This window comes from Sebastes umbrosus, chromosome 8 (assembly GCF_015220745.1).
Source record: "Sebastes umbrosus isolate fSebUmb1 chromosome 8, fSebUmb1.pri, whole genome shotgun sequence".
Classification (NCBI taxonomy): Eukaryota; Metazoa; Chordata; class Actinopteri; order Perciformes; family Sebastidae; genus Sebastes; species Sebastes umbrosus.
Window position 1 is genome coordinate 24627213 of NC_051276.1, and position 17483 is coordinate 24644695.

Sequence of the window (17483 nt, forward strand, 5' to 3'; positions counted from 1 at the left end):
CTGGCAACTGTTAATAGATATCTAAACTAAATGAATTGCAGAAAGTGTTATATCGGTGTTACTAAAGAACGTAGTAAAGGACCAGTGTGTAGCAGAAATGGAATATAATATTAAGAAGTATGTTTTCTTTAGTGTGTTAGTGCTTTCAAATCCTTTCTGTGTGGAGTTTGCATGTTCTCCCCGTGTTCGTGTGGGTTTCCTCCGGGTTCTCCGGTTTCCTCCCACCACCAAAACATGTATTCCCCCCCTGGGGGGGTTGCATCAAGAAGGGCATCCGGCGTAAAACCAAAAGCCAAATCAATGTGCGGATCAATGAGCCGCTGTGGTGACCCCTAACGGGAGCAACCGAAAGAAAAACAACATGTTTTCTTTAGTGTTTAATCACCTGAAAATACGAATCGTTGTGTTTTTGTTACCTTAGAACAGGGGTAGGCAACCTTAGCTAACCATTGGCACCTGAGGCCTGTACTGTGAAGCAAATTCAACATAACCAGGGTATCTTCTCGTTATCTGGCTTAACTGACCCTAACAAACGAGATCCCGCTAAGCGGTCCTACGACGGTGGTTATCAACTCGGTAAATCAACCCAGGGTTTCTCCATCTTGCTACGAGCGTGTTCACATAAAAGGGGCGGGGTTTTGCAGCATCTGACCAATCACTAACATTGACAAGTCTACTGTCAGCAGAGCGGCACATTTTACAAACCAAGAGCAAACTATAAAATTAGACAAGGATGGCAGCGTTCTTGTATAGGGCTCTCATACAGGGCCATTAGCGTTTTCATTTTTTCGTGTCGGCCACTGTTGTTCTCCTACATGCTTGGCACACGGGAGAAGTTTCAGTTGGTTGCAATCTGCAACCTTACCGCTAGATGGCGCCAGATCCTACACACTGCACCTTTAATTAATTAATTAATCAATCAATCAAAGACATTTTTCAGTTGTCTATCATATCTATGTGTTTCGATAGAAGTGTGATAACTGAGGCCCAATGTTGATCATGACATGAATGTTTACAGATGCAGCTAATGTCTCTGTCATGACTCCTGCCGGTGTGGTAGTTTATTGTGCTCCCCTTTGAAAAATCAATCCTGCTTTCACAAGACATGGTTAGATAAGCACATTTTTAGGTCACATCGTGTGAGTCGGCCTGTGCTGTAACAATGGAGATGGAGCGTTTTTGGTAAATTTACTAAACTCTTGTAATTTGGTTGTATTTGATATCAGGTTTGTATTTCTGTAAATAGGGTTGAGGTAGAAAAAGAAAATGGAACGGTCTGAGATGGTTTGAGATGATTGTCTTCAATATAACTATTGTGTTGTCTTGATTTACAGCTAAAGCGATCGCATTTCATTCCCCGTTCTCAAAACGCTGGACACAAAATCATTTTGATAGATTCAATTTGTAGATTCTGTAAAATGTTTATGAAGTACTATCTCTGTTGTTCTGTGACGTATTTATTTTTAATCACTGTAATTTTGCAGCGGCATCCATTATTAAAGCCACGATCTTTAATTCTTCAACAGCACTTCATGGATATATGTGCACAAAAAGGTAGTGGAAATTAATCTTCAGCAGCTTTACGAGTACATCATAATTCAAGACACCCATCTATTCAATTCTAATGTTTACAAAATGATTTACAAGCTGTTTACAACATGGGGCAACACCGACACTCACATTGAGCTGTCCATGATTAGGTTCAAAATCAAGAGTGCTGTTAATCCACTTAAAGAGTATGAAAACTGTCATTCCCAAAGCATTTGCTTTACATATACAGTGTGTGATGGGGCAACCATTTTGTTTACATTAGGATTAAGGATTTGTCCTTTAACACATTCTCGTGTGGATTTTGAACAGTATTTCTGTACATTTAATAAATGGTCGAGTATCTTATTTAACCAGCTGTTGTCAGAGGTGTCACTTTTACACAGATGTGAAACAAGAGGTCGACTTCACACTGTATGTATGTTCTTTTAGTCCAGTCTGCTGAATCAACCATTTCATTCTTTAAAGGAAGTGTGCAACATTTAGGGAGATCTATTAGCAGAAGTGGAATATAGTATTCATAATTGTGTTTCCGTTAGTGTATAATCACCTGAAACTAAGAATCGAAACCGTGGTAACGCCAGCCGCCGTCTGACTTCTGTTGCTCCTGAAGTAGTGTTATCATGGTAAGGATGGCCTCTGAGCGAGGCGCACGGCGTTACCACGGTTTTGCACTCTGTGACCCACATTACCGCAGTCTTGGAAAGGGAGGAGTTAGCGGAGGGGTACTCAGTTGGTTGCCCTTTAAGTTTAAATATGTGGAAGGTTGGTAGGGTTAATGATTTCAACTCATATGTGGATGTTTTCATAAGGATGGCAGCTTTTTTGGATAGTGCTCTCTATACACGCTCTAGTTCTCCTACTTGCTTGGCACACAGGGGGAAGTTTCAGTTGGTTGCGATCTGCAACCACACCACTAGATGCCGCCAAATCCTACACACTGCCTTTAAACTACTGCATCTCACACAGCTCTTACACTAAATCTCAAATACTGATTAAAACATACTGCTGGAGCTGAGTAGTTTAGTGGTAGAGAAGAATAAAGCCCTCTCTGGTATTAATAATACACTCAAGCAAGGGAACAGAATAGATTGCCTCTTTTCAGCCAGGTGCAGTTTTATAATGGTGACACAGGGAGGCGTAGGCACACAATGATGTTGTCGTTGCTCTGTTTCCTCAGCGGTGATATTTCTTGTCAGACCTGCACTGCCTCTGGAGGAGCCAGAAGCACTAGAATGCAGAGGTAATGATAACATCATGTTAAATACAAACAGTAGTGTTGCACTGGGTTCATAAAGAATATATATAAAGGGGTTAATATTTGGCTCTATCTGCATCCAGGATTCCCAACACTAGTCAGCATCCTTCACTGGGGAAATCTTTGCCTCTTCTGATCACAGTTGAGTTTGTCTAAAGGTGCACGGGTGTGTTTGGTGGATGGAGGCACATGTTGATGTGAGGTTGATGCCAATAATAACACAGAATTCATAAGAAAGCCCTTAGTGATTGTATTCATAAGCTGTATGTTTTATAGGCACATAATTGTTTTGGTGTCACAGCTCTTGCATAAAATACACTATAGTAGTTATTGTTACAGTACTGCCCAGTGTACTAATTACACCAGCAGTGTATGTAATGTGCTTGAGAGAGAGAGAAAGCAACATTGTGGGAGGGGAAAACCACTTGAAGCTCACACAGTATGTATGCACAAGGATTATCCTTTGAGCAATGTGCCCACGTAGAGTTTAAATAAGAAGACATGCAACGTAATAATATGTCTCTTATAAATATAGTATAATAATTAGCTGTAGTGGAGACCAGGGACCTCTAGGTGTAGCTGACGGGGTCCTGTGTGCCCCTGACAAAGTGAAGAATAGCTTAATTTGACTTTAATGGGAAACAATAAGAATTCCAATTTGTTATTTCCATGGTCTAGGAAAGTTTAATCATTATTTGTGAACATGAGCTCGTCTCTCTCAAAGCCAGAAACCAAAGAAAGTCTCAAACTTGTGATGTCATAGGATGTAAAGTCTGGAGCTGCTCCGTAGACAATGAATGGGAGACTGATTTTATGGACCCAAAAAATGTTTGTTTTAATTTTTATACCCAAATGAGCTTTATTCTATCGTAGTGTTCTCAGTTGTGAAACAGAAAATGTTCCCATATACTCAGATCTTTCTCCTGGGTGCTCTCAGTGAAATCTGTAATATCTTTCCCCATTCATTGTCTATGGAGCAGTTACACGCTTTATACCCTCTGACGTCACAAGTTGGAGTTTTGGGATTTGGGAGAGAGTTATTCGTGTTTACTTATATTTTTTGGACTGTCTTAGACCATAGGAACAACATGTATGAATTTTGAAAATGGGCGTAGTTCCCCTTTAATTTCATTCAAATGCAGACGAGCTGTAGGGAATGTAGGCTACATACAGCAGTAATAATATGCGTCAATTACCTTTCTGTGTGGAGTTTACATGTTCTCCCCGTGTTAGCGTTGGTTTTCTCCAGGTTCTCCGGTTTCCTCCCACAGTCCAAAGACATGCAGGTTAGGTTAATTGTTGACTCTAAAATTGCTCCTTGGTGTGAATGTGAGCGTGAATGGTTGTCTGTCTCTATGTGTCAGCCCTGTGATAGTCTGGCGACCTGTCCAGGGTGTACCTCGCCTTCGCCCAATGTCAGCTGAGATCAACTCCAGCCCCCCCGCGACCCTGAACAGGATAAGCGGTTACAGATAATGGATGGATGGATGTGGCAATTACTTTGTGGTAATTTGATCCATTACAGAATTGATTGGTAATGTGCACCTCTAAAGCACGATTACAAACTGAAAGTGTCCTTAAGGGGGGCAATCATTTTGAAGGACAGATGCAGCAGACACAGATTTCCTCATGAGCTCTGTCTGTTTTCGTTTTACACAATATGCTAATTAACTGTAACTTTCCTCAAATAACAATAATCTGAGGGGTTTTTTTCTTCTTCAGATGACTTTAATTACATAAATAATAATTAGGGCTGTCAAAGTTAAAGCAATAATAACAAGTGGCAAAAACTGGCATGGCCATTTTCAAAGGGGTCCCTTGACCTCTGACCTCAAGGTAGGTGAATGAAAATGGGTTCTATGGGTACCCACGAGTCTCCCCTTTACAGACATGCCCACTTTATGATAATCACATGCAGTTTCGGGCAAGTCATAGTCGAGTCAGCACACTGACACACTGACAGCTGTTGTTGCCTGTTAGGCTTGAGTTTACCATGTTATGATTTGAGCATATTTGTTATGCTAAATGCAGTACCTGTGAGGGTTTCTGGACAATATTTCTCATTGTTTTGTGTTGTTAATTGGTTTCCAATAAAAAATATATACATACATTTGCATAAAGCAAGCATATCTGCCCACTCCCATGTTAATAAGAGTATTAAATACTTGACAAATTTCCCTTTATGGTACATGTTGAACAGACAAAAAATTAGATTAATTTGTGATTAATTGCGATTAACTATGGACAATCATACGATTAATTGCAATTAAATATTTTAACCGATTGACACCCCTAATTTTGATAAGATGGTTGTTTCTTACAGTAGTTTATTCTTGGTCGGTAGGATGAGGGTTAAACTGATTTGTATTCAGTTAAAATGATCCCAAACTAACTCCCATACACAAACCTGCTTGGTGCATGAGTCATTTCAGAGTAGAATTACTGGTTGGTTTGTGGCTCGTTTTAGCCCTGAGGCCACATAGCAGGTTAATCTGGTTCTGGAAGGATACAATAGTGTGGTGTGAATGATAATTGACCCCACAATATACTGTTAAAAGAACAATGTTATACAACACAACACCAACCATAACGGAAAAAAAATAGGCTACAGCTGAATTAACACTTTGCTGCCACTGTCCTAACAAAAATCCAGCAATGGCTTCACAAAGGCTGTTATTGTTGCCAGGCCTATATGGGGCCTCTATTTGTGTCTGTGTCTGCAACTTTGTGTTATTGCTGCTGACCGTCTTGGCCAGGTCTCCCTTAATCTCAATGGGACTAACCTGATTAAATAAAGGTTAAATAATATATATATATATATATATATATATATATATGTATGTATGTATGTATATACGTATATATGTATATATATTTACATATATATATATTCAATTATTATATAATTTTTTGGATGTTGTGTCTAAACACAGAATCATTTTGTTTTGGTTTCATTTTGCATTATGTCAATTCAGTTCCTCATGAGGCACATTTCCATCTATATATGTGGTCGATGTAAACTGATCTATTAGGTCTGTCTTTTTCTGTCATGGAAAAGTTTGCCGACCACTAGGCTCTATGTTACTACCGTCCACACCCACGTCACCGCCACGATGCCAGAGAGCAGCATCCACATCAATGAAGAGGTGACGCGCGCTACAGCGACGCGCGCTCCGACCGCGCTGCCGCACACAGCACATCAGGTGGTGAAATGTAGCCCAACTTCACGCGGCCATTCAGGCTCTCTGCTATATACGCTAAACATGGGTCGACGATGGCGAGGAAACGGATGCCGATGATATCAACCCACCGAGACAGACTACTATAGACCAGATCCGCAGCAGCAGCAGCAGCAATGAGCTCCTCCTTTGCAAAATCTGAATCCACGACCTCCTTACTGAAATCTTCCTCTTCTGCGGCGGCGAGGAGACCGATACTCCCTGAACGCACCGCGGAGAACCGGAGGAGTCAGCATCAGCACCAGCATCAGCATCAGCACCAGCATCAGCATCAGCACCAGCATCACCACCGTCCCAACGCTCCACTCCAGAGCAGCAGCAGCAAAGCAGAGGAGTCCTTCTGGTCGGCCGAGTGCGACATCAGTGCCCGGAGACCCCTGTGCCATCCCTCCATCATCGGCAGCAGCCAGGACAGCAGCAGTAATAATGCAGCCAGTCGGGGCAAGTGCAAGACGCATGCCCCCCATAGCCAAGTTCCCGACCCGGCGGAGCCAAACGGTGTGAGGGAGCGCTGCAGGTCATCCAAGCCCACACACCGGCACCACCACCACAGGAAGCATGCAGCCCGGGAGGACCGGCCACCACCACCACCTGATGCTCCTGCAGCATCAGCATCATCACCTGCAGCATCAGGACCACCTGAACAAGAGCATCCCCGTCGGTGCCACGCAGCGCACCCCCGCCCGGTCCCCTGCAGGGTGCCCTCTCTGTCGGACAGCAACGACGACAGGGCTCCTCTCTGTGAGCATGTGAGGGACCATAAAGGGGTCGGTGGGGTCAGCAGTCCGTCCCCGTCCTCCTGCTCCCTGGTCCAGCTGTCCAGCAGGTCCTCTCGACGCTCCCGGAGGTCCAGCGTGGCTTCTTCTGCATCAGACATCAATTTACGCACTATCCTCAATTCACTGTTTGGGCAGGTAAGGGCCCTGAAATACATGCAGGGACATTAATGGATTAGTCAGGTGCTTTATTTTTTTTTTTATCTAAGTTATAAATCACCTCCACAATTGTTCAGTAAATTCATGTGAAGAGTTTTAGGGTGAAGTGCAGGGATGCTCCTGGAAATTTTGGGGCCCCCGACAAGCTGTGACAGTGACACCCCAAACCCAAATCCTAATTTATGTAAAACTTAATTGGTAAAGTCTATTCTAAAATGCTTTAAATTCATGCAGAAAATAGTGCTTTGTTATTCTACAAAAGTGCACCTAGATGTGAAGCGGTTAAGTGTGGCTTCTGGCTATACGCTGACGTCCTGTTTACGATCAATATACGCTAATGTGCTCTGTGATGCAGTTCGGCAAACACTGTCATTACTGGTCAGACTGAGCAAGGAAAAGCTTCTTCTACAACATCCATTTCTTATGTAATTTGTAAATACTGCACCACCTCCTACAGACCCTCTCAATCAGGCAGACCTCTCCTATTGAAGTGGATGTGCTGCTGGGGCAGGTGAAATGTGCTAGTATGGAAAGGAGAAGGTGGAAAATCTCTGATGTGCTAATGTGTATTTAGTCAAAGACAAAGATATTTATCATTGTGTTTGAAGGAAATCACTTTGATGTTCTTGTCGGTTCTATTTTGAGCCTTAAGTCTATTCGCACAGAAGAAAAGAGCTCAGTTTAATATGCTTGGATCCTCAATCAGTGGTGTGATTTTGCATAATAAGTCTGTTAAAGCAGACCAGTTTTAGTTTTATATTTGCAAATCCTCACAAAGCTCCACCTCGCTGCTTTAAAACTCCTGATGTGTTGTTTATTGAGGGCATTTTCCCAGTCTCTTCCTCAGAAGTCAGTGTCTCTTTCTTGCCATGTATGGTATTTGGAATTTAATCTGATCGTGAATCAGGATGTGATTCAAAATCAGGAAGGATCTTCACTGTAAAATAGACTCAGTACTGGAACACGGGTATAGTCCATTGTGGCTTTGTGTGGAGAGAGATCTTCTGGTACTTATAGTATGAAAGCCTATTCTACAAATAACCTGTGAGTCAGTCTGCGAGCAGCTCTGTGAAAACATTAGTGTGACCTCCAAAAGGTCTTTGATGAGACTGCTGGATGGAGAATATGGAGGATGGAACCTACCAAAATCAAAAATAAATCCATAAATAAATAAGTGACCCTATAAATATATAAATATGTCATTAAATGTGACAAAAATAATATTAAAAATACATGTAGCCATTAATTAATTTATAAAATGTTACATAAATTGATATTTCTGTTTTAATTTGCTTCTTTATTTATTTATCATTGTACCCTTTTGTACCTTTATACCCTTATTTATTTACTCTTCTGTTTAATTTTCCATTTTATTTATTTATTTTTATTAATTTTTAAATGTATTTTTTTATTTTTTTTATTTATTATTTTGCATTTTTTTATTTATTTTTATTTATAATTTATTTAATATTTATTTTTAAATGTGTGTATTTATTTTTGCATGATTTTCCCTTTGCATTCCACCCCTTATTTATTTCCCCAAACCTATTTATTTCTGTATTCTTTTCTTATATTTCATACGTTTCATTACAGAATTGTTTTCACATTTTTTTATGCATTTCTGCCTCATTATGCAAATGAGGGGGTTGTCACTCAACGTGTGTTATCTTTGGCATTTTTGTCTGAACAATGCATTCAAAGTAAAGTGCATTTTTAGTGTTTTGACAAAAAGGAACTACATGTGAACAGATGGTAATCAGGGATGAGAACTGTTGGAAACCTTTCATGAAAGGAATCATATCCTCACTAATGTTCTGTGCAGAGAATAGATTACCTCCTCTGTATTCTGCAGATATATATACACATGTAGATGTAAGTTTCAGTAACAGATGGACTACACAGTAACTGTATTCTTCACACAGTTGACGTCTTTATACGTTTCTCTTTGGTGTCATGTGGCTGCTGTAGGTCAGAGTGACCTTGTCTTTGCCTGCAGAGGGCAGAGGATGACGTGTAAAGCTAGAAAAACAAAGACACATGCAGAATATAAAGTGCAAATATAATGCAATCTCAAGGCTGCAAACTGACAAATTAGTCAAGAGTGCAGGTGAGGAGACTGGAAATAGGTTATTACGGCGTGTTCTTGTAAACTTGCCTGGTACTGATTTTCACAGCCTGGAAAGAGCAAACCACTCACAATATGTGCGTGACCCTGAAGCAAAAGGTCACTTGCTTGCATTACTATATGTTCCCGCAGGAAAGCTGACACCCATTTCTCTTGTCTCGGTGTCTGGCAATCCGCTTTGAATTGTCTGCAGTTCGGTCGTTGTGACAGTTGAGGTGAAATATCTCGCAGGCAGTGGATCACCTTCTTTTCCTTTAATAGGCATAATTCTGTTTCCCTCCTTGGCCCACTTCCCTCTCTCATTTAGTCTCTCGTCCTCACTCTTCTCTCTCTCTCTTTCTCTCTCTCTCTCCGTGTCACTGGCTGCTCTTACTACTGCTACATTCACTTACTCCAGACAGGGCAGTACAGTGCGGTTCACTGTTTTTTCCGCCAGCTGTAGGTTAGCACCCCAGTCTTCATGGGTCTTGCTTTTGTTTGCAAAATCCAAACTGCAAACTTACCGGAGAAAAGGTCCTCATGGTCCTTTTTAGCGCCTCTTTTCTCCTCTGGCATGGGAAACTGCTTACACTGGCCTCTGAGGACGGTAGGATTGTTTTCAGCGTGATGCACCATTACAGCCTGTCTTTCTCAGTTTGTTTGGTGGGTGTTGAAAGTGAAACTGGTAAATGAAACTAGACAGTATTCTAACAAAGACTTGTGTGCTGTTGCATTTCTTCTTTCTGCTCACAGTCATGCTGATGACGTCAGTCATCTTATTGCAAATTTGATTTAGAATTATTTTATGTGTCTTTCACGATATCCTGTTTCTGTGAGACATCTTTACAAAAACAGGCAAATATCATGATTATTCCAGAGTTTGGAGTATTAATATCCAAATTGTTTAATGGTGGTTGGTGGTGGAAATGACTTTATGAAATGGAAGTTACTCTGAAACTTCACGTCTCTCGAGTGCAACAGGAACTATTTTCCAAAAAGTACTGTAAGTCCCACAGAAGGAAGTGTGTCTTAATGTCTTTTGTGAACACATGTAGCCTGTTCCCTGGAGCTTTAGCTCATCTTTTCTCTGCTTCTCGGTGTGTTTACTGTTCCTGTGACAGTGTATAGGTGTGAGGTGCCAGTCCCTACAACGTGGCGAGTAAATTGTTATGAATGATGAGTGGAAAGTTGGCAACATGCTGTTTTATTTATGCATTTCTGCCATGTTTTCATATTTCGACATTGTTTCTCTCTACACACACGCACATAATACTTTTACAGAGTACACTTCTGTCTTTATTAGTATTTAACGTATATCTGATTCAAGAATATAGAGAGTCTACATTGACAGTCACACATCGTCTCTCAACTTGTATCTTTATTGCACTGTGCTCAGAAGCTGCTGCAGATCTCTAACACTGTCTCTGCACCCCTCTGGAAAGATGCTCCAGGATGCTGAGAGGAGGTTCAGAGGGGTGCTGTCCTGTGAGGAGATGGGCCAGGCACGGTGTCTTGGGCCTTATCAGGAGTCCATTGTTTCTGTGACACAACACTGCGTTTTCCTGAGCAACGTACAGTTGCAAACCTGTGTCTACCTGAGTAAAGGCATGGCCACGTGTAGGCAGTCTGTACGTAAGTCTGGACAAACATCCTTTTTCATCTGTATCTGTCTGTATTTACACCAGCATTATATCCAACCTGGATAGGATTTCTATCATTACCAAACAAGCTGCCACAATCACCGCTATATTGTTGAGACCGTTTCAGTTACTTTCTATCATAATATTCTACTATTTCCACTCCTGCTGCTTTTGACTGGTGTCTTGCCAGCTGTCAGTAGGGAACACACAGGTTTGGAAAACAACTGAGCTGAAAGCTCGCGAATAACTAAAGGAGTGTTTGGGAGCTTGTGCATAAATGCAATGCTTTATTTGCTTTCTTGCAAAGAGTTAGATAAAAAGATTGATGGCACTCTCATGTCTGACAGTTGAAAATGTTGGCTGCTGGCTGTAGCCTCAAATTTACTGCGCAGACATGGGAGTGGTATCAATGTTCTTATCTAACTCTTAGTAATAAAGCTAATAAGCGTGTTTGCCGTTAAGATCAACTTCCTGGTACTCAGTTTCAACCCCATCTGCACAGCTCATATATCTCCTTGTCTACACTATTATATGGCTACTGATCAATCGATGTATAGAAATGGCAGGTTAATTGCATGAAAAGACTGAGCGGCCTTAATATTTTGTACTTTAAAGAGGACCTATTATGCTTTTTTCCAGGTTCATACTTGTATTTTGGGTTTGCTCTAACTAGCTTTGTTTGAGAACGTGCCAAACGAGTTGCTAGGTGGGTATTATGCAAATATGTTTCTTGGTGACATCACCACGTTACGGAAGAAAAGGCGGGACTTCAAGTAAAGCGTTACAGGCAGTTCAAGAGCAGTGTTTCTGTTGGGTAGAGTAACACCCTTTGGCGGGAACTTTGCAGACCTTTTACATGCACAAAAAAACGATATAACACGCTTAAGGAAAGGGGAAAAGCATAAAAGCATAATAGGTCCTCTTTAAAGTCTCAATGAAAACAGCACAGTAATGGAGGTTTTTGCACGTGAGTAAATGGATGAGGCCTGTGACATGTCACTATAAGAGATGATGGTTGATGAACTGACAGTGATGGAGTGCGCTGATGGAGAACACATGTTAGACCAGCTGGTGCATGTGCCTCCTGTGTTTTCTATGTCAGCGGTTCCGGTCAGACAGCTCTTCGGGCCTGACGTCAACACTCGGTGTTGTGTTTAGACTTCACACTGTTCCCGCTGTTAACCCCTGAGGGTTCTGGGATATGTCTACCTCTCTCTCTGCCCTTTAAAGGTTGCGTTCATTGTAAGCAAGCGCTTGGAAAAAAAATAGAAACATTCGCATTCTTCTGTGAACTCGGAGGGTTATGGTTCCCAGTCATGGGGATCAGCCTATTTATTCTTGGAGATTTTGTCATCAAGATGTGAGACAGTTTCAGTCCCCTGTTAACACCTTATACCGTTAGGCGTCTTTAAGTTGAGGTTCACAAGAAGACTGAGGGTTTGTTATGGAGAAGATCGACGATTTAGGTTTGGGCATCACTCGAGTCACAGCGTTGTCGGAGGTATGTTTGGACGTAGCTCATACACAGACGAGTTGTGTTTGTTATGATGTGTGATCACGAGGACCGCTTTTGGTTTTGTACTGACCAATGATTAAATGTCATTTCTTAATAGGACAGAGAGCTGCGGCCAGAGGAAATGGATGGTAAGTTTCTCTTTCTTTAATGTTCTCTCTTTCTTTGACAAAATGTATTTTAAAATGATTAAACAACAGAGGGTTTGTCAAAGTGCTTCACAGAACAAACGTCAAATGAAATGGAGGACATGTTTTAAGTAAAATGAAAGTCATACAATTGCTAATACTATTTCTGTTGTTGCTGAACAGAGTTGCGAGATGCTTTCAAAGAGTTTGACAAGGACAAGGACGGTTTCATCAGCTGTAAAGACCTTGGAAACTGTATGAGAACTATGGGATACATGCCCACTGAAATGGAGCTGATCGAACTGAGTCAACAGATAAACATGAACTGTAAGGACTTAACTTGTGTACTTATATGTCATACATACAGTTGTATCCTGTATGTGTATTGTGGTTTGAAATTCTGTTCCAAAATCTCTTTTTCTTAAGTGGGAGGTCATGTTGATTTTGAGGATTTTGTAGAGTTGATGGGCCCAAAACTCCTCGCCGAAACTGCAGACATGATTGGAATAAAAGAGTTGAAAGATGCGTTTAGAGAGGTAAGAGTCTCTGGATTCAAGTTTAGATATCTGCTTTCTGTAGCTCTGGTTGTGTTGTGAGATTTTTTTACTATTTACTTTTCCATTTTTTATGTTTCTCTGTTTTTTGTTCGCAGTTTGACACTAATGGAGATGGTGCCATTAGCACATCTGAGCTCCGAGATGCAATGAGGAAGTTGTTGGGCCAACAGGTAAGAGTTGGATCAGAGAGAGAACAGAGGCTGCGTCCGAAATCACATACTATGCACTACACATCCAATATGTCCACTATTGGTTAACATACTTTTATGTGAATGAACAGTAGTATGTATTTTTTCGGATGCACTGGGCAGTAATTTACGTTGTCACTTCCTGAGACCCTCCTTGTTGTTTGGAGATGTGTAACCATGGTAACTTGTGACCAAAAACGAGGATTGGCTAATTTAAAACATCTATTACGTCTAGCAAAGTGAAATCTTATACTTAAACTGAAGCATTGTTGATGTTACAGAGCTGTCCGTCAACGTCTGTTATGAACTTTTTTGTCACTACCGCCCTGAATTGTGGGATATTTATGCCTCCGTATGGAAGACGGACCCTGCCAAAATAAAAAATAAATAAATAAATGACTCAATAAATAAATAAATATGTCATTAAATATAGCAAAAATAATATTAAAAATAATGTAGCCATAAATCAATTGATAAAATGTGACATTAATTGAAATTTCTGCTTTAATTTGCAAATTTTAAATTTTAATTTAATTAAATTTTTATTTTTAATTTTTATTTATTTTATGATTTTTTCATTTATTTTTTCATTTATTTTTTTAGCTGGAATGCAGCTACCTGGCTAGCATATAGTCGATCTATGCACCCTGACCCCATGACACATGTTGAGTGACAGCCCCCTTATTTCTCTAATAAGGCAAAAATCCATAAAGAAATGCGTAAAGACACGTAAAAAGAAATGCGTAATAAATAAGTTTGGGGGAATAAATAAGGTGTGAAATGCAAAGGGAAAATTGTGGATAAATAAATAAATAAATGCATAAATACATATATAAATACATCTATTTAGAAATAAATATAAAATGAATAAAATATAATTTCAAAATAAACAAACATTCAAAAATGTATCAAAAATAAATACATAAATAAATAACAGGGGAAACAGAACAAACAGAAGAGTAAATAAATAAGGGAATTAATACAAAGATAAATAAACAAAGAAGCAAATTAAAGCAGAAATATAAATTTATGCCACATTTCATCGATTAATTTAGGCTACATTTATTTTTAATATTATTTTTGCTTTATTTAATGACATTTATTTATTTATTGAGTGATTTAGGTAGGTTCCGTCCTCCACAGTGTCCAGCGTTTGCATACTGGAATTTCCGACGCAACCAGAGTCTCTTTACCACTTTTATGAATACCCGCTGTGTGTGTAGTGCCCCACTAAACTCCTGCTAACCTTTTTTTCCCAGGTGGGTCTAAAGGAGGTAGAAGATATCCTGAGGGATGTTGACCTGAATGGTGACGGGCTTGTTGACTTTGAAGGTAAATCCCATTTTTCAGACTACTCAGGTATCCTGTGGAGCAGTGGTTCCCAACTTGGGGTCCGTAGGGGGACACCGAAGATGACAGGCGGTGCGCCAGGATTTGTCTGCTCTGAGGTTGTCAAATCATGATAACACACTTCCTGGATAATTTTTACAAAAGTCTGTATATAAAATATACTATTTAAAAAGATATATTATACTTTGCTACTTCTAATTATAAAATCTAATGAAATATGCAACTTCAATTCATATTTGTTGGTGTTAAGCCTTTCAAAAACAGCATTTTCACTGCGGTCAAAAAACGATTTGCTCTACCTGCTTGACGCACACGAAGCGAGGCCCTATGTAAATGGGGCGGTCTAGAAGCAATCTAACAACACCATACATTACATTTATTTAACTACAATAACAAAACATCTATTTCAGCTCTAACACTACTATAGTAAATTAATTAACGTTGTTACAAAAAAAAGATCTTCATATCATATTACGTATCTGCATTTATTAGGGCTGTCAATCAGTTGAAATATTTAATCACAATTAATCGCATGATTATCCATGATTAATCATGATTAATCGCAAATTAATTTTTTTATCAGTTCAAAATGTACCTTAAAGGGAGATTTGTCAAGTATTTAATACTCTTATCAACATGGGAGTGGGCAGATATGTTTACTTTATGTAAATGTGTGTATATATTTATTATTGGAAATCAGTTACCAAAACAAAACAATGAGAAATATTGTCCAGAAACCCTCACAGGTACTGCATTTAGCATAAAAAAACATGCTCAAATCATAACATGGCAAACTGCAGCCCAACAGACAACAACAGCTGTCAGTGTGTCAGTGTGCTGACTTGACTATGACTTGCCCCAAACTGCATGTGATCATCATAAAGTGGGCATGTCTGTAAAGGGGAGACTCGTGGGTACCCATAGAACCCATTTTCATTCACATATGTTGGGGTCAGAGGTCAACGGACCCCTTTGAAAATGGCCATGACAGTTTTTCCTCGCAAAAATTTAGCGTAAGTTTGGAGCGTTATTTAAACTCCTTTGCAACAAGCTAGTATGACAAGGTTATAAATATCGATTGCGTTAATGCGTTAATAAAATTAGTGGTGTTAAAACAAATTTGCAGCTTTTCTTAGATACAAGTAGGGGGGCTTCAAGGAAAATAGTTTGGGATCCACTGCTGTACAGTTCAGTGCAACTGTTGCATTTTGTCATTATCTTCCTCTCTCTCTCTCCACAGAGTTTGTACGAATGATGTCTCGCTAAGATCATAAAATGATCGGTCCTGAATGTGAAGCTGTGTCCTTCTCCATACTTGACCAAGTACACCAGTAGGACATGCTGAGATCTCTCTGAGCCATCCGAATCTGAATGACACTGGAATCAAAACTCCTTGAATGTTACAGAGCGAGGAGTTCACCTCACACTTTCAGTCAATAAGTGTTCTTCCTGAAAAGTCTCCAGTTCAACTGAGGCCGAATTTGCTGTAGCCTAGCTGACGATTGTCCAATCTATGTTTTTGCACTTTAATTCTCACTAAATAACTTCCTGTGTGGATAGATTGCTGGTGTCTTGTCTCATCTGCGTGGTAAAAAAAAAAAAAAAAAAAAACGTCTCTCAAAATGTCGCCTTCAATGTACAACAAAGTCAGGATGTGAGCCTGAATGCCTGCAGAAAAGATGTAAAAGGTCAGTGCGCTGTTGAACATTTCTGTATGTTTTCACACAGTTTGTGTTATATTAGAAATTGTATGTCCTCTGTGTGACATCGGGGCTCCAACCAGGAACCCATGTGGCAATATAACACCTGTATTGTAACTGTGTGACCATCTGTGAGTTTTCTCTGTGCCAGTCGAGTCCTATAAAAGCATCACTGTCTAACAATACATGCAACAAAGAAGCAGATCTCTGATATTAATGAGAAACCGAACTCTGAAATGCTTTTCATATATGTTATTCACTACAGTATATCAAGGACAGTTGACCACGATTCACAAAGATGCATAGCTCCGGTTTGCAGCATCCTGTCTTTCAATGCTCACAGGTTTGAATACCTAGAGTCTTAGTATATATATTGTCTGTATCCATACTAATCTGTCTGCGATCATACAGTAGGAATGACATATGTGAACTGTATTTACAGTGGATGTGATCATGTTGTACCTGTACTGTATGTCAACGTCAATATGATTGTAGTTGTGGTAACGTTCCACACATCTGTGTCGTCGAAGCAATTTTTATGCATGCCAAAGAGAGAAATTTATTAAATTCAGTATATATGCAGATTTGCATTTTTGTCTAACAAAGTAAACAAAAAATATTTCGCCAAGTTAACTGTAGAAAAATAAAAAAGGTGTTTACATATGAGCCCCTTTTCTTCTGTGGTGATGTTGCCAAAGAAAACACAATATAGTAGTATATACATACATACTCACAAAAATATGTTGACATCAGCTTGTTTTGGTATGGACCTTAAATTTCATGCTGCACCTCTTATATGTCAAAATGTCCTTATCAGTAGCCTATATTAGTAAAGCACTGTGTGCTGTCACTGCATGTCTTGAGGACAAACCTCCTTATAATATCTATTATTCATACAGGTCTCTGGTAAGACTGCTGGCTGGATACGCTTTACCTGCAGAAACACTGCAGAACAATCACCGTGCAAATCATCACATGGAAATAACTGTAAATAACTGTGTCCCTGTGTGACCCTTCACTAATTCTGCTTTAATTTTTTATATTCTATATATATTCATTAGTGACACATGCAACTTAAAACACATCACATAGATACACAGTATGCATCAAGCAACTGCAGTAATTTTATTTCCCTATTATGCTCCAGCTATTTAGCAACACATGAACACCATAGTAAAGGAAAGACATTAACATAACACTAAAATGATCAGTGCAAGAATTAGTTTTCATGTGGAAAGAATAGAGGAGGTTATTGCAGGCATAGCAACACCCACGATAAAGCTGCACTATTACATGCTGCCTCTGGGCCACTTGTCTTCTAGA

The 17483-nt window shown here is 39.8% G+C and overlaps 1 protein-coding gene across 4 annotated transcripts; it reads left to right on the forward strand.

Annotated features, from left to right (window-relative positions):
- Positions 1 to 5782: 5782 nt before the first annotated feature.
- Positions 5783 to 16742, forward strand: cabp1a (calcium binding protein 1a). 4 transcript variants are annotated; one of them, XM_037778623.1, is made up of 8 exons: positions 8709 to 9691; positions 10527 to 10712; positions 12338 to 12368; positions 12549 to 12692; positions 12792 to 12901; positions 13018 to 13092; positions 14370 to 14442; positions 15701 to 16742. In XM_037778623.1, exons 1-8 carry the CDS (start codon positions 9566 to 9568, stop codon positions 15724 to 15726), a joined length of 771 nt encoding a protein of 256 aa, XP_037634551.1. In that variant the 5' UTR covers positions 8709 to 9565; the 3' UTR covers positions 15727 to 16742. The 4 variants fall into 4 exon arrangements, with proteins under 4 accessions (XP_037634550.1, XP_037634551.1, XP_037634553.1 ...); XM_037778622.1 differs by lacking the exons at positions 8709 to 9691; positions 10527 to 10712 and adding an exon at positions 5783 to 6959; XM_037778625.1 differs by lacking the exon at positions 8709 to 9691 and having other exon boundaries at positions 10625 to 10716.
- The last annotated feature ends 741 nt before the right edge of the window (positions 16743 to 17483 follow it).